The sequence below is a fragment of the Zosterops lateralis genome (genome assembly GCF_965231275.1).
Source record: "Zosterops lateralis genome assembly, chromosome: 1".
In the NCBI taxonomy this organism is placed as follows: Eukaryota; Metazoa; Chordata; class Aves; order Passeriformes; family Zosteropidae; genus Zosterops; species Zosterops lateralis.
In genome coordinates, this window is record NC_139762.1 from 4,489,729 (window position 1) to 4,511,309 (window position 21,581).

The 21,581-nt window shown below is 42.0% G+C and overlaps 1 protein-coding gene across 1 annotated transcript in view; it reads right to left on the reverse strand.

Moving 5' to 3' along the window:
* Positions 1 to 5,350: 5,350 nt before the first annotated feature.
* Positions 5,351 to 21,581, reverse strand: part of MINDY4 (MINDY lysine 48 deubiquitinase 4) — a 70,764-nt gene continuing 54,533 nt past the window's right edge. The window contains exons 16-18 of the mRNA XM_083857840.1: positions 14,827 to 15,007; positions 11,156 to 11,228; positions 5,351 to 6,483 (exon numbers count right to left, since the gene is read on the reverse strand). Coding sequence (XP_083713966.1) covers positions 6,435 to 6,483; positions 11,156 to 11,228; positions 14,827 to 15,007 — 303 coding nt within the window. The 3' untranslated portion in view covers positions 5,351 to 6,434. The remainder of the gene's footprint in view (positions 6,484 to 11,155; positions 11,229 to 14,826; positions 15,008 to 21,581) is intronic.

Below are 21,581 nucleotides of genomic sequence, written 5' to 3' on the forward strand. Positions count from 1 at the left end.
ACAAGGTACAGTTATCTTGGGTGTTTTATCAGGATTTAGGGTTGTGACACAGCCCCAGTGCTGTTCTACAAGAAATCTGTGCTTACAGATTCTCACGTCCAGAACACCCTCCATGCCCCACCTCTGATACAGCTCCTGTGTGCCCACGTGAGTAACCTGATTTATCAGCAACTCCTTTTCAAAAGCTGCCAAATTCCTGATACTCAGCCCTGTACTTTGTTCCACAGAGATGATCCTCTGTCTTACAGGTGAAAGCTGTGAAGTGGAAGCCAGAGGTGAGGATGGTGCAGAAATAATCTTTGATCTGTCATCTCACTCACTTGTTCTGTCAAGCTCCATAAACAAAACTTCCTTCTCTTCAGGCTTTATAATTCACACATCGTGGGATTCATTTGAATCAGTCATCCTGGACTCCTCCAATTATCACTGTAACCCATGGAGATCCAGAGAGCAGCAGGCAGGGAAGAGAAAAATGCAATTCCTTCTGTAGCACCTAAACCAGACCAGGTGGCTGAAGTCCACCAGTGCCTGTTTCTCACCAGTGGCTTTCAAGATATTCCTGAATCACTGGTGTAGATGTAGATATCCACTATCCACCCTGTAAACACCTGCAAGGAGATATTTGGATGATGATGATGATGATGATGATGATGATGACGACAGACAACATTTCCAGGGATGGGGCAGCCACAGCTTCTCTGGGTAACCTGTGCCAGGGCCTCACCACCCTCACGAGGAAGAATTTCTTCCCAATATCCCATCCAGCCCTGCCCTCTGTCAGTTTTAAGCCATTCCCTGTGTCCTGTTATTCCATTCCTTGTCCCCAGTCCCTCTCCAGCTCTCCTGGAGCCCCTTTATGCCCTGGAAGGGGCTCTGAGCTCTCCTCAACTCTAAGCCTTCTCTTCTCCAGGCTGAACAACTCCAAATCTTTCAGCTTTTCCTCAAAGGAGAAGTGTTTTATTCCTCTAATCATCCTCATGGACCTGCTCTGGACTCACTCCAGCTCAGCTGGAATTCAGCCTCAGAACCATATTGAAGTCAGATTTATCACCTTTGGGTATCTCTGCCAGACACCACCTCAACTCAAGCCATCCACAGCCAACTCATTGTGCTCTATTTTTTCATTAATTGCCCTTAAAAATTGAGGCACCCAGATCCAGGGGTTGCTATAAAACATTTTAATCTGTGTTAGGCAAAGATGTGGAATGCCTGGGATGTGCACAGTGCCATGGAAAACACTGAAACACCACCTGAACTTACCTTGAGTCCAAAAGCCAGAGAACAGAGAAAGTGCTTTGATGTGAAAGTCTGGAAAAGCCTCAGTGCTATCACTGGATCAACAGCTGGAGTTGCCCCTAATTCCTTTGGAAAAAAAATGAAATTTAAGGGAAAAAAACCTCACAGCAGATAAAACTAGAAATGCTGAAGTATTCATAATTATTTATCTTAGAAAAAACACAACTTTTTCCTTGTAAAATCTGTGTTTGATTCCTTGATGATATAGCCAGCAACTACCAGTGAGGGATGTCACAAAATCTGGTTGTTTTCCACTGTACCAACAACCCCTCCCCACCCTGTTTGAAATGACAAATAAAATACCCAATTAAGCCCTTTTTCCTTTTCTAGTTTTATAAACAAGGCTGCTAAGAGGAACTGTTTCCTTATTTCAGAGCGGGTGTTGAATTTATTATTTTACAGCCAATGAAAACAAATCAATGAAGGGTGTGAGTGTACACAAAGTGTCCTTAATGGAGTGACTTTTCCTCAGGAGGTGCAGCAGATGGAATCATAGGGAGATGCAGGAGCAACCATTTTCATTCCATTAAAAAAAAAATTTGTTTCCTACATGGTCTTTTTGATGAAAAATAAAATAAAGCGATGCACATTAAGGCTTTGGTGCTTGATTCTTAAATTTGACATTTCTAGAAACACAAACTGATGAGACAAATTATCACAGGAAAAAATTTTGGTGGGGATTTAAGTTTTTATCACCTAAAACATAACTTTGCATACCCCACATAGTGACAATGTGAAATTCAGGGCAGGTCCCTTCTTGGTAAACTTACCCTGGGACAGGAAAATAAAGCAGAGTTACCAAAAGAATTGAAATTCGTGGTTTTTAACTATGTTATGGTATTGCAATCATACCCCAAATCACATAGGCCTTCTGAAAAACCAACAATTTTACCACTTCAAAAGGTTGGTGCAAGTATTTTCAGGGAAAAAAAAAAAAAAAAAAAAAAAAAAAAAAACAAAAAAAAAACACCCAAAACACAGTGGTTTGATGTCTTTGGTTTTTTATGCAGCTCCCAGTCAGCACCAGAAAAAAATCCTGCCTTCTCCCGGTACTTCACTTTCTGCAACTGAATCCTCAGAGCCCCTAAACCACTTATCCCTGATGGAAAGCTTGGCTTATGGTGGTGTCATTCTTCCAGGCTCTTCAGCTTCTCTTGATTACTGAAGTGACCATTTCCTGCCATTTCAAATGAGCCCATTAGATACACTGTAAACATAAACTAATAGAAATCTGCCCCAGGAAAGTGAAAACTTGAAGGCAAGAGGCTCAAGTTGTCATTTTTAGTTTACCTGGGAACCAAACCCATGGTGACTGTGGGGAATCATTCATGGGATCAGTCATCTTATTTTAAATCTTTTCCCAGATTTAACCAGAATAAAGACAGGCACGTTAAAAAAAAAATCAGAAGGTCTATAAAATGGTGAATTTTTTTACCCACAACCATCATTTTTTCTCTCTTGCCATTATTTTTCCACTGAGCTGATGAGGCCCATGAAACACTCACAACTCAATCTCCCAGATTAATCTCCACTAGCCAATCAATTATTAAAAAATTAGTGAGAAATCCAGGCTTTTGCCTGACCATTGCTTTAAATGTTTCATTTGTATGGGACACTCTGTAAAAGACAAAGCTAAATAAACATTTTGTAAAAAGGTGGCAGGTGTGACACCCTGCCAAAATAGTGACTCTGCTTCCATATTCATCTCCACACACAATAAGCCATGTCTGCTGTTAGTTAAGGGGTCAATTTTCAGCACAGGGTGCAATTTTTTTATTCCACAGAAGAAAAGAAAATGACATGAAGAGAAAGAAAATGACATGGTCCCACCATGCAGACCAAGTGCCAACGTCACTGGTGTCTTTTAATGCTCAATTATCAAATGGTCACTGTTTTGTTCACTTCAGGAAGTCACATTATTTGGGAAGTGAAGGGAAAAAAAAAAAAAAAAAGGAGAAACAATGAGGAGGAAAATATAATTTAAGAAGATTGCATGCACGCTGCCGGAAGAGGATGTGTTTCTACACAGATCTGGGCAAAGATTTCTGTACTGCCACGTGACATTTTGCATTGCTTTGTGTGATTGACCCAAAAAGCCCTTTAATGTCTTAAGGGAAATAATTTCTGGTGCTTTACATTGAATAAAAACATCCAAGTCTTGATGCAGGCAGGGACCAGGTAGTGCTCTGGCATTACTTTTTGAGAGTATTTAGATTTGAATTAATGTTCTGGTTGCAGATTCCTTTCCAAGGAGCCATTCCTTTTTGCCTGGTAAGGACTGAGCCCTGGGGAAGGAACCTGCTGCTCTCAGGTTCCAGGAGCTGCTGGAAGGAGCTCAGCACTGCCGAGCTGCCCTGCCCAGGAGGTGCTTTGGGGACATGGTTCAGGTTCTTTTTTTCCTCCTTTGTGAGTGAGGGCATGGGTGAATCTGGAGTTAATTCACTCTCAGGTGGGCAGTGGACTTTGCAAACAAATATACAAGGACACAACGACAGATAATAGGTAAGAAAAATCTGTTTTAACAAAAATATTTTCCATAGCCAGTGATAAAGGAGCCTCAAAGTTCTTTGGAGTCTGTTCTAAAAAGAGGGACAGAATTCAGGATCTCTCCTCACTCTTGTTCACCCATAAACCACAATTTCCAACCAGTCTATCCTCTTTCTCACACCCTAAAAGTCTTTACATCTTCATGGGTGTGATCCACTGGAGACAACCCTCTTGGGCTCCCTTTGTAGGAACAACTTTTCTCATCCTAAAGCAAAGCCACCCCACACCTGGTATCTCCCCAGCTCTGGACAGAGAACAGATCCCCTGAACACATCTGCACTGCAGACATCCACATTTCAGTCAGATCAAATCTGGCCTGTGCCCCAGCTGAGCCCTTATCTGTGCTGCTCTGCTCTCAGGGAGTGGGAGGTTATCTCCAGTCTGACACAGCTTAAAGCTTTGAAATAAATGGTCTGGGTTTACTAGACTGGAAAAACCAGAAGGGATTTTTTTTTTTTTTTTTTTTTTTTTTTTTTTTTTTTTTTTGGTTCCAAAACTCTTCCAATATTTGTCATCTGCACGGTGTTTTCTGTCCAAATGCACCCCTCAATTTTTTATATGATGGATGCCCTGTGAGGCAGGTGGGAAAATCAAACTGTATTTGTTTCATGAAACAAAATGTGGACTATAGAATATACAGATTTCAAGAGGGGAAAAAGGTTTTGCATCAGGGATATTTGGCTGTTTAGGACTTCCCAGAAACACTGAAGCTCAAGCTGAAGTATCTTAAAGGCATCATTGAATCCACCTGCAGCTGACAGCACCAACACATCCCATAACACACAGGGATGGAAGGGTCAGCAGTCAGGAATGAGTGTGGATGTGATGCTGATGATGTCTCAGAGGCTGAATCTCTTTGGGAGAACTGTATCTCACAAAGTGTTAAGAAGTTTGTCTATTTGATCTCAACCAAACAGATTTTAGTACACTGAAATAAATAAAATTAAAATAAATGGAACCATGAGATGCTTTACTGTGTATAATGGCTTTAAACTAAAAGAAAGCAAGTTAAGATTGGATATTAGGAAGAAACTCCTCTCTGTGAGGGTGATGATGCCCTGGCACAGGCTGCCCAGAGAAGCTGTGGCTACCCCTGGATCCCTGGAAGTGCCCAAGGCCAGGTTGGATGGGGCTTGGAGCAACCTGGGATAGTGGAAGATGTCCCTGCCCATGGCAGGGGAGTGGAACAAGTTGATTTCTAATCTCCCTTCCCACTCAAACCATTCTGTGATTCTAAGACAGTTTGATGTGAACAGAAAGCAAAGGTGGAGGCAGATCTTCATCCAAAGGCCACCTAAACCTTTCTGGTACTCCTTTGTAACTTATATCCATGTTGGTTTTCAAATCTAACTCCAGTGCTAATTCCCTTAGATCTCCATTTGCACAGTCAGTTTGCACCCTACACCCAAAACAACACTGAATTTTTGCTGGAAATTGATTTTGCACTCATTTTTCATGACCCAGAGGAGTTTTCACACTGACCAGGAAGAAGCTACAACAAACATCAGAAAGTTAAAGTCCTTTATTGAACTCTCATTAAATATTCACTCCCAAGAGAGAGGAATACCTCTAGAAACACCATTTATCTGCCTTTTTCCCCCAAGGCATTTTTTCCAACTACCTCTACAGTACCTTGCTCCAATTTTGGTAAAGTGTTGCTAAAACAGAATTAATCAGAGTACCAACTGTGACTTCAGTACCTTGGGGTCCATCTCCCCAGCACCTCATTCCAGAACATGCATTTTATTCCACCATGGAAACTGGCACCTATCACAGATAGGCACCATTTGAGTTTCAAAACTAACAACTCTCCTGTTTCCTTGCAGTTGTGAAGAAGCAAACCACAGACTTGACCTGTCACTTGCGTGTGAATAAACCCTGGTGTAGAAATAAGGGCATCAGTGTGAAGATACTGATACAGCTGCCTCTCACCAGAAAGCAAAATGAGCTATATCAGCACGAGGCACTGTTACACAGCAGCTGCACCCAGCACTGGGAATGCACTAATGGGATTGTTTTGGTAACACACAACCACAACCCTGACTGCAAATTTATGACACAAGAACTTGGTATAGCCCAGATGGTCACCAACCTACTTAGGCTTGCTAACACCACGTAACAAGGTGAATAAATACTCCTTGGATGATGCCTTATAGTGGCACTGGGGTTTTTTCAAGGAAGAACAAGGCAGGACAGAGAAGGCTGTAAAGTGAGACAAATCTGGGTTCAGCATCTCCCATCAGATGCTTCCAAACAATTGCAGGATACAGAGTGGATCCAGAAGGAGTCCTCAAGGGGATGTTGACGACTTCACTGCTTCATCTGTGACCTTGGTTTGGTGGTGGGAACCCAGCCTGCCCTCAGGAGCTTTATGCTGAAGGCAGTGACATGGAATTTACGTCAAGTGTTGTTTATATTAAAAGCAAAATATCTGAAGCACGAGGTGACTGAGGTGAAACTCTGCCAGCCTGTAAACCTTGTCATTCTTCCTCATCTCAAACTGCCCCTATTTCCTGTATTGGTGGGAATAGGAATGTGCTCATTCAGTCATTTCCTTTTGATCCTCCCAAAGAAAGTGCAGGTCACATCAGTCACAAGATGGGCTCCGTGCCGTTCCAGTCGATGACAGCTCCTTGCCACCTAGAAATGAAATCATTTTTACATCCATCAGTTCATCACTGGAAAGGTAAATCCACAGCCCTGAATCACTCAAGGAACCTCAATGAGATTGGTATGGCCTTGTTTGGGGTAACTAATCACGTCCCAAAGGGAATGGAGCAGAAGTGAGGGAATTGTACCCCCTGATTTTAGGTGCCAAGGTTGGAGGTCTCTGTCCTGACCCTTCCTCCAGCCTCTCCGGGCAACAGACAGTCTTCTGCAGCAGCTGATTCATAACAGAGACCTTCATGTTGGACAGAATAATCAGGGAATGCCCAAGATGGGTACAAGAATTAACCCTAAATAACGAAAATACTCACTCCTAGTTGTCAGTAGGCCATTTGCACCCTCCTGTTCAGCTCTGATTAGGAGCTCCCTGACTCTGAGACCCTGTGCCTGGATCACTTCACTGAGCCTTTGCTCCTGACCTTGGCTCCTCCAAGAATTCCATGGCTCACTTTAATGGTGATGTTTTGCTTTTCCTCTGCTGAGGTTCTGCTTTTCTCTGCCCTAATTCCTCTCTCAGAATGACACTGAAGATGAACTGAGAACAGCATTCCCAGGTGGCCCTGGAACCTTCCATGTCTTTCATTCCTGGCACAGCTCAGCTGCCCACCTCAGGAATGTGAGGATGAATGCAAAGGATGCCATCAGTCCTGAATCTGCCACAAAATGTGTCTTCAAACCATGGCAAAAGACAGAGATCTGACCCAAAACGTGGTGAAATCAGGATGATGCTCCCCAGTCACCTCCCTAAAGTGAGTTCACTCATCCCCCATGGAATAAATTCACCCTTGGTTGTGGCTTTTTTCATCTGCAAGGTCATGGACCACATTTCCTGGGAACTAAACTGTTGCATTGCCAGTGCTGAGTACTTTTATCTGTTTCGAAAATCTGTCTCAGGGTAGGGAGACATTGGTGAAGGGATGGAGGGAACAGTGAGCTGCCAGTGCCACATTCCTTCTGTCACCGAGGACAGGATGTGTCAGCAAGGGTATGGCAGCTCAGCCCTTGTGCTGAGCAAGTCAATTAAGTGTAAAACAAAACCAAAAGCTGAATTCTTGCATCCTTCAGGGCAATGTCTCAAAGGAAGTGACCATCTGAGGGCTGTTGTGAAATTTTTCCTTCTGTTTTTTTGTTTTGTTTTGTTTTGTTTTTTTTTAGTTTGCTGAGAAAATTAAAATTTAAAAAAAAAATGCAGAGAGATTGTCTCCATCCCAGCAATACTTAGCAGGAATACACAGCAGAGATGTCCCATGTCTTAAATTAAAAGCAAAATTTGTTTCATCTGGGGTTATTCAACCTAAGTCTGGTATTTGCCAGAGGTGGGAGCTGTCCCTGTCAGAGGCTCAGAATGTCACCCTGAAACAACCAAAGAGAAAAAAAACAACTCCCACCTGCTGTCCCCATGGGATTTTTTAGGTATTGCCATCAAATCATCCCTTATCTTTGAGTGCAATCTTCCCAAGGTGCAACTTTCTATCTCACCAGGCTGATTAAAGCTTTGAGAGGGATCTACAGGGGCCAAAAGGCACCAAATGAGCCTGCCCTGTGCCCTGTGGGATTCCTCACATTGCTGACACCATTTCTGCTCTTGGTAAAGCTGTTGTTAATCACTGTGCAGTGAGGAACTGGCCTTTGTTAAAACAGGCTTTCCACAAAGAGCCTAAACAGAACATAATTTTTGAAGCAGGACTGAAGGTTACTTTCAGAACAAGCCTCATCTCCTGGGTTTATTTTCAAACCATTTTTTAGACCAAAAAGCAGCTTTTGGCTGTTTGCTTCTATGAGACAGCTCCAAAACTTTCCCCCCCCCCCGCCTTGCATCTGCACAAGAAAAGGTGTCAAAGAGTGAGGAATCTCAGTGATAGATGCTGAAAAAGTCTTTTATTTACAAACAGATACAAAACTTCCTGCACAATGCAGGTGATCACTTCCCCAAACTATCCCCTGTAATAATTCAAATGGGAGGCATTTTCTAGCTGCTGATTCAATTATAATTTATCAGATCAGCAAAAGGAAAACCACATCTGACCCACCTGCTCCAAGTACAACCTGACCCAAGGGTCACACAGCTAACGGGAACTGAAGAGGAACAGGTCAGGCCCTGAACAATGCTCAGTCTGGAATAGCACTCAGTGAGCATCTCCTGTGCTGATAATTTGTTTATTGTTTTGGAGCACATCAATAATTCAGGCTGAAATGCCCAGGCTCTGCTCTTCTCTCATCCACCAAACTCCTTTTGGGTGTTTCACTTCACAGCCAACAGGTGAATTCATGGATCCCACAGCCCCAGTACCACAGAGGGTTAACAAAAAATGCTGCAAAATTCAGGTTATAAGAGCAGATCAGAGTTTGGTTCCCCTCAGGCAGAGCTAACAGATGTTATTTCCTCCACTGCTGAGGATCAGGACTGTGATATAAGAGTATTCCTCAGGGAAGAACAGGATAAGTTGTCTGCACGGCATCTCCCAAAACAACCCAGGGATGCACATTCCAGACATCCCTGGACCAGAATCCGACTCCTGCCACAGATGTCTGGGGCTGAGAGCCACAAGAAAAGCACTTTTACTTGTCCTTTTTCTGGGGGCCTGCAGGTTACACTGATACCTGGTGGTCACTGGTCATTCCAGAGCCAGCTGAAGAGTTTTTAAACTCAGAACTGAACTCTTCTGATGTTTTATACAACAGGGGCTGAAAACATGAGCCTCTTCCTTCTGCAGAAGCAAAACAACCCTTATTTTCTGATAATAATAATAATGATATTGATGATGATTATTATTATTTAAAACTAAATGCAAAACCAGTCTATTAGCAGTGCAGTTTTCCCTTCAGGAGAGGGTCAGAGAACAAAGAGCAAGGCAGATGTGAGGCCCAGAACTCAGTGTGGTTCTCACAGGTTGGTGGTGCTCAGGTATTGGGCTTGTCATGGATTAAACCAGAACTGAGGGATGCGAATGGAAGGAAAACTCTCAATTAACAACCAAATCAATTAATGACAGTTAATTGTCTCAGGTCTGATTGTTCCAGAGTGTGGAATTATCCACTCTGCCTGAGAAATTATCCTGCATTTTTTGATGAGAGAAGTCTGATACGGAACTTCATAATGAATTCTTCATCAAAATAAGTAACAGCTCTTTGCTTTACTAAAAATTAGTTTAGGAGAGTTTTCCGCAGTTGTATGACTTAAAAAATTCCTTTTTTTATCCCCTAAATTGCAAAACTTTTGGTTACTTGGGTTGGTTCTTATTTTTCCTTATATGCTGTTCCATAGTTGGAAGAAAAAGTTCTTAGAACAAAAAGGAAAAAATTCAACATAAAAAACCTTTTGCAGCGAGGCCACACTTAAATAAACACCCTCAAAGCAAAGGGAGAGCACTGAAAACAAGGAGCCAGACTGGCCAGGGTAAATCAGACACTGCTGAGAACGCTACAAACAAAATACACTGACACTGGAATTTGCTGGTAATTTACCTCTCCGGCAGATTAAAGCAGGGAACTTTAAAATAAACAAACAGCAGCACTACCAACACTGTATAACTCTGACACAATGCCAGGAATGGAAGATATTCTAAGAGTTTAAGCAGTTGCATGCGTTATTCTCCCTGTGGGGTTTTCTGAGGTTGTACATTATTTATTTTACTTTGCAGTCATGCTTATGGAAATGAAGAATCAATAAAATCTGTATGTGCAGGAAGGCTGGACTGATGTCACTGCTGTCACCCTGCAGGATGCCTCTTCTACTTTTCACTGATTTTCTGATCAATACACTGGCAGCCACTCTCCTCCTTTATTTATTTTCTGCTGGGTTTTTTTTGCAGAGTAAATTATAGCAAGGACAGGAGGGAAACTGCAAGAGAAACCTGAAGCTGCCTGGCTTGCTGATTTAACAAATGTTATGGTCTCTGACAATGAGGCTTTCACTTCTTGCTCCAGAGATATTCAGACAGTAACTCCCAAAGCCCTGCTGGAATTGATATAAAGCTGAATTTTCTGCCCAGTTAAATTTCTCCATTTTGCTCCTTTCATGTCTCACTAAGCCGAAAATGTTCCCATTAACTTCAGTGTGATTTGGATGAATTGTTTATACAGGCCTCAAAGTGGCCATGAAAATCCCAATACGATAGGAATTAGCCTTGTAGGTAAGGAGAGAAAATGAGCAAAGGCCTGTCAGGAATGACTGCACAAAAACTGGTGTTTTGTGGTCCTGACAAACTCTCTGCTGTGCACACACAGTTGGAGAAAACTGAGGCTGTTCAATGGGGCTTCATGCACTGAAAATAACACCCACGTCCTCCTTTTGTTCTTCAGAAAATGGAATAAATTGTCTCATTTTCTCATTGTACCTCTGCAATCAAGCACTTTTGGGAATCTAAATTTAGATTATTGCAACCAAGCTGTGCTCTCAGGCTGAATTTGGCTCAGTCAGTTCTTGGTGATGTAGTGAAGGTTCCTCCAAGAATGAACACCTTGGACAGTTCAATGTTAATTGAAATAACACACAATTAAATGTGTAAAACATATTATCACAGACTGGGCCATTAAGCATTAATTTTTCAGCTTTACTTGCTGAAATATTTTTTTGGACACTCCAGCCTCACATATATCACTTGTTTCAACAACTGAATGTATGAAAAACTGTAATTTCACTTACTTTGTCCTAATACAGTGCTCAAGTGGAGGAGTCAGGTCATTTTCTTTATTTTCAGGGCACACCTGAGTTGTATCTGCAGAGACAAAACAGACATTGTTCATGGCTGGGGAACCTTTTCTTCATACAGAACCCCACAGAAAAGATGGTTTGAGTCCAAGCACTGCCACATCCACCACTGATCACCATGCCTGAGCCAGGTTAGATTGCTCATAGAGAAATGTTTCCAAGGAAAACCACAGATTAGAAAATGAAATAATGTGCTGCAGGGCTGTCATGAGGCTTTTATTTTGCAATTGATGTTGTAATTACTGAGTAACTTTTGTTACTCAAACACTAAGGACAGCGGTGGTGCCACACTTGAATAGGAAACCCCAAGCCCAGTTTGAAGTGGGTTAGGACTATTCCACCCTGGAATAGAAGATTGTCCCTTTACTGCTCAGCAAGAAATGCACAGACAAGGCAGGATGATGCTGTGTGGGATGTCAGGGAGCCTCCCCAGGCTCTGAGCATTCCCTGGGGATGGAGAGGCCACTGCAGTGTTCCGGGGAAAACAGAGAGGTCACTGTCTCAGACACGGCATCTGTCAACAGTGAAAGTAGAGCTGAACTTCCCAGGGACAAAACATCCTGCCACCAGCTTGGATGTCAGTCTGCTCAGCTGTTTCCTGTTTTGGAGTCAGACATTTAAACTGCAGCAGAGCAGGGTTTGGGTTGTTTTTTTCTTTCTTTCTTCTTTTCTGTCTGTTGCCCAGCCAATGGATCGGCCATGAGCGGTGCACGGTGCCAAGGCAGGGCTCAGGATTTGGGTCTGCTCAGGTGAGACTGGTGTAGACAGGACAGGAGGGGATTGTCCTGACCACTCACTGCCAGTCTCAGATCCACCTGGCTCTCTCCTGTCACAGAAAGGACCTGGCTCTCCCTTGTGTGCTGATCTGATGGGTACAAACACATGCACAAAACCCTGAATGGCTGCAAGGGTTGGAGTAGAGGGAAACGGGCAATATTTAAGAGTACATGAAGTACTGGTGGTTTTCCTCCAAATCCTCAGGAACTTAGAGGCACACAGGAATCTTTTAAGTTTAAAAGACCCTTTTTTATCACAATGTTGAAGAGTTTGTAACAGAATTTTAGAATAATAAAACCTAAAACCTCTAAGATCATCGACTCTAACCGTAAATCCAGCACCACCACCATGTTCACTATTAAACCATGTCCCCAAGTGCTACAACGACAGGTTTTTTGAGCACCTCCAGGAATGGTGACTCCACCACTTCCCTGGGCAAACTGTTCCAGAGCTTTACAACCCCTTCTGTGAAGAAATTTTCCTCTAAACCTCTCCTGGTGCAGCCAAAGCCACTGTCCTGACCACAGCCGTGGCAGCAGGTGTGGCTGCCTCTCTCACTCATGGCCAACTTCAATTAATTTTGTCATTTTTAGACTTGAATTCTTCCAGTCAGAAGATTTGAATGGATTGTTTCCATACAAAAAAATAGGAAAACAAGTATCATCAAGTGTATCTAAGAGTAAAAGAAAAGGAATATGTATATTCTACCCTTTAATTAGTGAGAAACTGAGTGCCAATCCACTCTTCTCTGCCTATCCAAAATTTCTACCCCAATGGAAAGATTTATTACTATTTTCCTCTCTTTATGATGGTATGTTGATGTCATTAACCTGTTTTTATGAAGGAACTTAATGTTTCTTGTCTACATTTTGGCAAATGATTAACTATGAGAAGCAGAGCAAATTCTTAATATAAAGTAGCAATTGCTGCTACTCCCAAAATGTAATTCTACTCTTCTGTCTTTTTTGCCTTTCTCGCCCAGCACGACGTCTTCAATATTTCCTGAAATGTGACCTTGAAGGTAATTTTACCTAATTATAGCCAAGATTCCCATTTCAAGGAATTCAACTTCTTGCTCAAGAAAAGCAAACAGCAGCAGGGGGATGTGGCTGGGGCAGCACCCAGCTCCTGATGCTGCAGCTCCAGGTGACACTGCCTAAACATCATCTCTTTCTTACTGGGATTTCCACAGGGGAAATACCAGCAATATTTAGCATTCTGATATTTCCATCTGCTCCTATGTGCTGAGTTTAGATGTTTGGCCAGAGTTATTCTTTTAGATGTAAAGTGATTACAGTTTTCTCCAGACCCAGCAAGGGATTGCTGCACAGCCAGAACCAGACCAGCATTTTTGTGGAATGATGAAAATATTTGTGTTTTTACTGCCTCTTGCATAATTTCACAGATAACAAAAAGGATTTACTGGGACACATCCCTGGAAGGGGCTATGGCCACAACAAAGAGATATCTACAAGTCCATGCACATTTTGGCTTTGAGGAGAAACACAAAGAAATGCCATGACAGGTTGGACAGCAAAGGGAAAAATTTCTATGTGCTCTGGGCAATTTTTCAGCCAGGGATCTTAGAGGGTTTGGCAGCTCTTGATTTTGGAAACATTCCTGGTGATGGAAAGACACATCAGGATACCTGTTTTGGGCCAGATGTTCTGTGGTATAACACAACAGAAAAAATGTGTGTCTAGTCCTGTGCTGAGCTGTATCATCCACGTCACTTTTATCTGGGACGTGGGAATCAGTTGGCAACTACAGTCCTGTGAAAATTGATCATTCTTGGAGCTGATATATCATGTGGCCCTTACAACAGAATGACAGGGATTTCCTTTAAAATAAAAGGATAAATAACAGGCAGAAAGTTGACTGAACTCACTACCAAACCTCGTGAAGTGCTCAAACCCCCAGCACTCCCAGCACAGAAACAACTTTGCCACACGGACTCAAGCAGAACACACAACTCCCATCCTGTGCAAAAACCTGGATGTGGCTGCAAATAAGGAATAGAGACAACTTGTTTCTGAAGAGCAGACTACAGTAGAGTGGCTCCTTAAGGTTGAGAAGGAATTTGGTTATCAAAGAACCACAGACAAGATTGTAAAAATGTACCAAAGGAAAGAAAACAAAAGGTGAGTGGGATATTATTAGTAAAGAGGGATTTAGTGGTGGAGAATGTGTTGAAGTAGGTGCTTTCTAAGGATCAGGATACTCATCCAAATGCCTTCCAGTTGAAGAAGTATTTACTGTAAAAGCAGCTGTGTAATTTGGCATGGCTTCCTGAAAGAAGGAGTGTAACAAGTTGGAAGATCTTTTGCGGGCTTGTGCTTCCAGCCAGGTAAGAGACTAAACTTTTTTAGCAGATTACTGGCATCTTCTTGCCTTGGATGCAAAGATTTCATGTTTCCTCACCCTCTCTGCTCATTTTCCTACAGGCATTTAGGGTGAGGAACTGGAGACCTGCACTTTCTGCCTGGAGAAGCAACGTGAGAGGATGTGAAGGAGAATAGGAGTGTGAAATATATTTTATAGTCCTGGGACCATGAATAAGCCAGAGATCACAACCTGTTCCTTGGGAACCAGTGCCACTGGAAGATTTGCCAGTGTATATAAAGTGACACATGCTCACATTTAACCCTTTGAAGAGCTTATCCTCAAAACCTCCTTGCGAAATATAATTAATCACACAACTAATGATGGAAATCAGACAACAGCACACAAATTAACGTTCACTGCCTGCAACCATCACTGTTTCTATTATTGTATCCTCCTTTCTGCCTCCCCAGAGGTGAAATGCAGAGTCAGGGAGATGCTCATACCCACTGTCAGCCGTATCTCCTCATCCTGGTTGGCCAAGCCATCGTAGTAATAGAGATCAAACCTCCGTCCCGTTTTCCAGTCGCTGAGCAAATCCTTTTCCAGACAGAAAAGCACACTGAAGTGGCTTTCACTGCAGACCAGCCAAATTGGGTACTTGGGGGTCTTCAAGTAACAACCAACCTAGAAGAAAAATACAAAATAGCAAAACATCACTGGGGTTGGGGGGAGAAACAATTCATTGTGGTGATGCCTTAAGTTTCAGCTTCCATGTATTTCAGACTCTGTGGTGCCTAGGGGTGCAGCTCTGAGCTCACAGTCAGTGTCACTCAGCTCTCTGCACACAGCAGGGGCACAAAACAAATCCTTTTTCTGCTGGACAACTGGGACAGGTTTTCAGGCCCAAAAGCATAAACAATGGTGGACTGAAGGGAGGAATAAGAAGGATGGGACCTCACAACCTGAAGCTGTAATTGGACAATTAAACTCCAAGATGCAAATGGACCAAAACTTACAAAAGTGAGAGACCTCATGACCGTTTGTCCATTTTGTGACCATTATGGGTCCACTTTGGGTGTAGCCCTGGTCAGGCTCTGTCCTGTTCAGGGTGTATCCTTAAAGGCCTTCCCAAGGCATCAGTGGAAAACATAAAATTTGTAAGATCGTTTATTTATTCTAGTCTATGAACATGAATGAAGGTTCATTAGAGACTGCTGGTGAAGCAGACCAGTACAGCTCTGGTAAATCATGGAGCATAAATGCAATTATTAGGCCTGGAGTTATGGCAGGTAATAAAATGCAGCCGTAGTGCCCTTACAGCTAAAAGATTAGACCCCAGATGAACTGAACCAAAAGGAAGCATGTTCTCTGCAACAGCTGTAAAACCACAGGAATACAACATGGGATCAGTGGGAGGCTGTGCTGTCATTCAGCAGTGACTGGAAACCAGGTAAGAGACTCACAGGATCTCAAGTGCCCTGAGACATCCCTGCCTGGGCAACTCAACTGAGCCCAGAATCTTTTGTTGAGTAAATAAAGTAACATATTCCCTTCACTTTATCACCTTCTAGTTCACAGTCCAAACATGTATTTTCAGCTATAGAAGAAAGCAATAACAGAAGTATTTGTTTTGGTTGGTTATTCTTAAAAATGACATCTGCTCATGTGAAAATAAAACTTTAACGAAAGCCTTTTCTAAGCCTTTGTCCTTATTTTTAAAGTATATTTATAAATAACCTCAATATTCTCTACAAAAGTCCATAAAAAATTTGATATTCATTCACAGATGTTTTAAACCAGAGTACCCAAGGGATTTAATCTATAAGGAATGGAGGAAGGGGATACCAGCAGCACTGCAGCTGGGTTTTGTACCTTTGAGAAATTGCTTAGGGAAACTGAAATCTGAAATTAAACATTTTGTTTTCAGTTAAATAATTTTGGGTTTAGTCATTTTGCTTCCAGGACTTATTCACTGAAAAAGCCCTAATGGAAACTGAGGAAATTTTAACAGAAAAGTTCTAATACATGATTTCTAGGTACAGATTTGTGGATGCAGCGCCTACAGTGCAGCCCTCAGTCCTTCACCCTGGGCACAGGGGCAAATGGCAAAAGCCAAAAGGCAGATGCCAACATTAATTCTGCTGAAATCAAAACTCTAACCAGCACCCTAAGTGATAAGAGGTTTGTCTTTTCATCTTGAGGGACATTTAGAATTTATAGCTGAAGTGTTACGAGTGGAAATTCAGCTGCCTTCCACAATGAGAATTTCTTCTGATGTTAGACAACAAGTCTCCAGCTAATTAAGTAACTGTTCCCTGACTCATTACTTTGCTAATATCTATTTAAAACAGCCTTTTATACAACAGTTCTGCTTTTCATGTAAATTCTTGGCTCGGAAGTAAAGAGTTTTTTAAAAGCTTCCAATAACACTCATAACGGGAGTTATCAAAAAAGAAAATATGCAGTTTCAACAAAAGATGGCAAATTAGAAGGACACAGATGAAAAGATTCAGTCTCATAAACATGCATATTTTAATATGCAGATAAACCAAAGCCAAAAAGAACAGCCAGTCTCCTCCTAAAAATGTGTTCTTCCTACGTTTGTCTGCAAAAGAGAACTTCCCGGCTTCATCAAACAGCATTTGACAAAGATGAGAGAGATCCAGAACTTTCAAAGCCACGTCCACTCACATGAACTGTCCCCCTGAAGCCAGGACAAACTGTTCAGATGATTGAGGGCTGTAGGAACATTCTCCAAAAGCGTGAACTTTTCAATTACAATGCTTGCAGAAAGCAGCAAGGGCGTGAACTTTGAGACAACTTAGACAGTCTAAAAATATTGTAGCTCAAATCCTCCTCTCCCAGAAGAAGGGAGAAGTCTTTGTTTTGGTGGCATCAATTTAACCAGCTGAGGATTAGCTGCTGCCTTGGACACAAGGGGTTTTCTCACCCTGTGAGTGCCAAAATTGGTCCTGCCCACTCCTGTGCCTCATCCCCTTCTCCAAGATCTTGTCCCTGCTGAGAAACCACTCAGCTTCCCTGATGTAAAACATGTTTTGTACAAAATACAATATGGGCCATGCTGCTGACAAAGTAAGGACAATCCTCACTATGAGGATTCCTTTGGCTGCTTCTCCAGACCCTTCCCCATACACAGAATTGTGCCCTCATTTAACAGCTGGTGAGGCCTGAGTGTTTCCTCAGCTGCCTGACCAGCCCGGCTGGTGGCAGCAATACTGGATAACACCTGGAATAAAACCTGGAAACAGGACATGGAAGAACAGGCATGAACACCCAGTGTTCTGACCCCTGAGGAAACCCCTCAAACTCAGCAGAGTTTCTGTGTCATCCAACAAGAGCCTGACAGAGACCCCTCATTTCCAGTGTCTTCCCAACATCTGTAGGGATGAATTCCAAAGGCAAATCAGGGATATGTGACTTGCATCCTTTTTATGAAATATTATTTTGCTAAGAGCTCAATGGCTGTGTTTTTATCACTATTCAAGTACTGGTTTTCCAGCAGGCTCATTCGTCATTTTCAGGCAAAAGGAAAGTAAGGGGGGAATGAATGAGGTGTGTTTTCATGCTGCATGTTTTCAATTCCTATGGAGACTTCCCTAACCCTGATCCTCTCCCTTATAAAGCCCTCCAGAATGCTCATAAATTTCAGGGACAATGTTCTGATCTTTGAGAAACACCAACTTTTCAAAAGCCAGCACCTTCCATGGGCTCATTCTCCATCTGGAATCTGTGTGTATCCACACAATGGTGAAATTCAACCTACAATTCAACCAAGACAAATACTTATTGCTGGAGAACTATTCCAACAGATCTGCCAGAGTGAGTGGATGGCACCTCACCACTGAGCCCTGATTTGTCCCTTGAACAAGGCCAAATCTTGGAATCTGTATTCCAAAAGAAACAAGCCAGAGAATGTGATACTAAAACCAAGCAGGGTAACTGGATATGGCCAATCTGATGGCATTTTTCTCCAGGAGTTTTATCACTTAAATAATAATAATAATAAATAATAAATAATAATAATAATAAATAATAATAAATAATAAATAATAATTTCATCTCCTTGCTTGTAGGACTTTACTATTCATTTTCCAGTTATAATCAATCATTCCTTGCTTTATGTTTCTTTCCCTGAATACAGCTGCTAGAGATGTTTATTTGAGAAGCAATCACAGTGTGTAATGGCTCCACAAAGCCCCGGGTTCTGTCAAAATGAGGAATTTCTGGTAGCACCTAATCCAGCAGGATTGACAGGCAAAAGGATAATTACACAGAGTTTTCAGAGTTACAGGCAACAGCCCATTGTTTGTTCTGTCAGTGTTTCATTCCCCACAGCTGCAGTGACCTTTTCTGAATGAATATTGAACAATGTTCCAGGGGTGTTAAAGAGGGAAGTGTCAGTGGTGTAAAATCAGACACACCTTTTCAGCAGCCCTTGGGGGACCAGTGACCCCACTGAAACACCAGGTCAGCCCCATCACTGCTGCATTTGCAGGTCATTAAGGGACAATGTAAGGATAAAGGATAAGGATAATATATGGATATATTATAAGGATATTACAGCCAATGCCAAATACATGATTTCAATCAGATTGAGAAAAATAAAATGAATGCTTATGAGAGCTGACATTCAGACCATGCACTACGTCAGGAGAGACAGAAACGGAGGAGTTTTTAGCCATATATTTATAAAAAAACAGCAAAAAACTACTGCTACGTTAGAGCCTTAGGTAATTTCTCTGCAGCTTTGGATCCTTTTTTGTTTGGTTTTTTGGGAGGTGTTTTTGGTTGGTTTTTTTTTTTTGGTTGGTTGGTTTGGTGGGTTTTTTTATTGTTGTTGTTTTGTTTATCTGTTTGGAGGTTTTTTTGTTGGGGTTTTTTTTTTTGTTTGGTTTGGGTTGGGTTTTTTGGGTTTTTTTGTAGAAAAGAAAACCTTTCTGATAATGAACTGAGGGAAAAAAAAAAAAAAGACATGACTGGAGAAGAATAGGAAGAGATGTGTGTTAAATCCCAGGACTCCCAAAACAACGAAGGGACTCCTGGAAAGCACTGGCTTCTGACTGAAGTTCCCTTATACTGCCCTGGTGTAAAAAGAAAACAGACCTCAGGGTTCCAGGCAGCCTCAAGATCTTTTCTTTACCTCAGTCCCACCCAGCTGCTCTTCTGGAATGTCTCAAAAAAAGAAGAAATTTTGCCATTTCTTCACTACACACAGAATTTATATCCCACTTCAGGGAGTTACATCACTGCAATGACAAGGACAGGGCAGGACTCAGCCCACAAAACACTTCTGCTTTTATTTCTAGGCCCTCTAATGCAGGTTAGCCCTTGGGCTTTGGCTGTAAAATTAAATAAGCAAGAGATGGGTGTTGTCAGAATTTTAGACCCTCCTGTTCATCAGCAACGCAGGGAGTCAGCTGAACTCTTACCTGAAGCATTTTCAGCCTAAAAAGCACCTAAAGTGAGATGGGATAAATCCAGATCCAAATGCAGGTGTTTATAATCTAGAGAGACGTGGAAAATACCTGGCTTACCATTTTCTGCTTTACCTGTCTGCAAAGCACACAGAGCTCTTCTAAACATGTGGAGTTTATTATCCTTATTGTCTTAAAAACTCTGTGATTCTTTTTCATCTGGAAGGATGTTGATAGGGAAGCAATGCCAATACCCCAGCAACAGTGACTGGCCTCTGAGAAAATAACTGACCATAACTCAGAGGACAATAGGATTTCATTAAAGAAAATTTCAGTTCCAGGCTAGAAAGGGAGATGTCAAAACAAGGAATGAAGAACAGGCTTTCTCAAAGGCCGATGCTTTGTCAGCCTTGTTTCAGTCAAATTTGAATATACTCCATGTTTTTGCCCACAGTGATGCTCACTAAAGTCTTACATAAACAGCAGCTTCCTTTGCTGCATCTGCAGGGCATAACATTTACCCCCATTCCTGGAAAAAAAATGGAAAACTGAAGCCAACCGTGAGTTTCCATTTTGTGTGTTTTTGTGGTTGGTTGCTCAAACGAGGAGGTTAAAAATCTCCTTTTAAACTTTCCCCTCCACAATCCCACTCAATGGCCTGCCTCGAATCCAGCCCATCTGATGGGGAAAAGAGATTGTTTAGGGGACTCCATGGGAAGAAGGTTTTAGGAGGGACACCCCACAGGGCAGAAACACAGGTGAGGTGCCAGGAGACAGAGTATGTGTGCTGAAATTCATCTTGTCACAGCACACAGTGGTTTCTTCAAAAGGACCAAAACTAACATTTCCCATCTGTGGAATTTTAATGAATAAATTCTGTTTGTTTCTGTTGCTTCACTCTGTCTTTTTGAAAAGAAATGGGGGAAAATGTCAGTAGCTTCTTTGTCAATGCCCTCTCCGTTTTCAGAGAAGTAAAAAATAAAAGCAGCAGGTCCCTTGAAGGGCTGGGAGCTCAGGCAGGGGCTGGGACAGTCAGGAATCAGATTGGGGGGAATTTGGAGGTCAGACAACAGCAGGTTTAGCTGACAGGGCAGGCTAAAGCAGGAGAGAATTGGTGAAAACAAAGACAGATCAGAGAGAAGCTCAAAAGAGACAAATAACTTTGAATATTTCAGTTTCTTCACATACAACAGCACATCCCTTGAAGTGTTTTCAAAAATCATTTCAGAAGGATGGGGAGATTCATCAGCCAGCACCACACTGCCTTTAAAATGAGAGATTCAGACTCATCCCAGTTCAGCCAGGAGCTTACTGGGTAAACACTTTGACTTTTATTCACCTATTTATACACCTCTGTGTAATGTGGAAATGACATTTACCACTCTTGCAAAGCACAGATCTGCTGATAGGAAATGTAGGCATGTAAATGCTCTATATTATTGTTATTATTATCATTATTCCTGTTAATTAGCACTGTGGTTTTTGTTAATGGGTTATTAACATTATAAAATAATTAGTAAGTTATGAATAATAATACGGATAATAATCTGTTGCATTTATTACTTGAGAATGCTGATTATTTTTCCCTTTTTCACTGTTATTTAATGACCTGGCATAAACATGAGGAGCCTCTGTTTCCATCTCTTCCTACTTTTAACATCTCAAGACATTTTGAAAGAAAGAATTTCATCATTCTAAAAGTCTTTTCACCTGCGATTTGAACGTGGCACTTAGGCCAAAGGCTCTGACCTAAACACAGGGATTTTCCTCACTTGTGCCAAAATTGGTCCTGCCCACTCCTCCTGTGCCTCATTCCCTTCTCT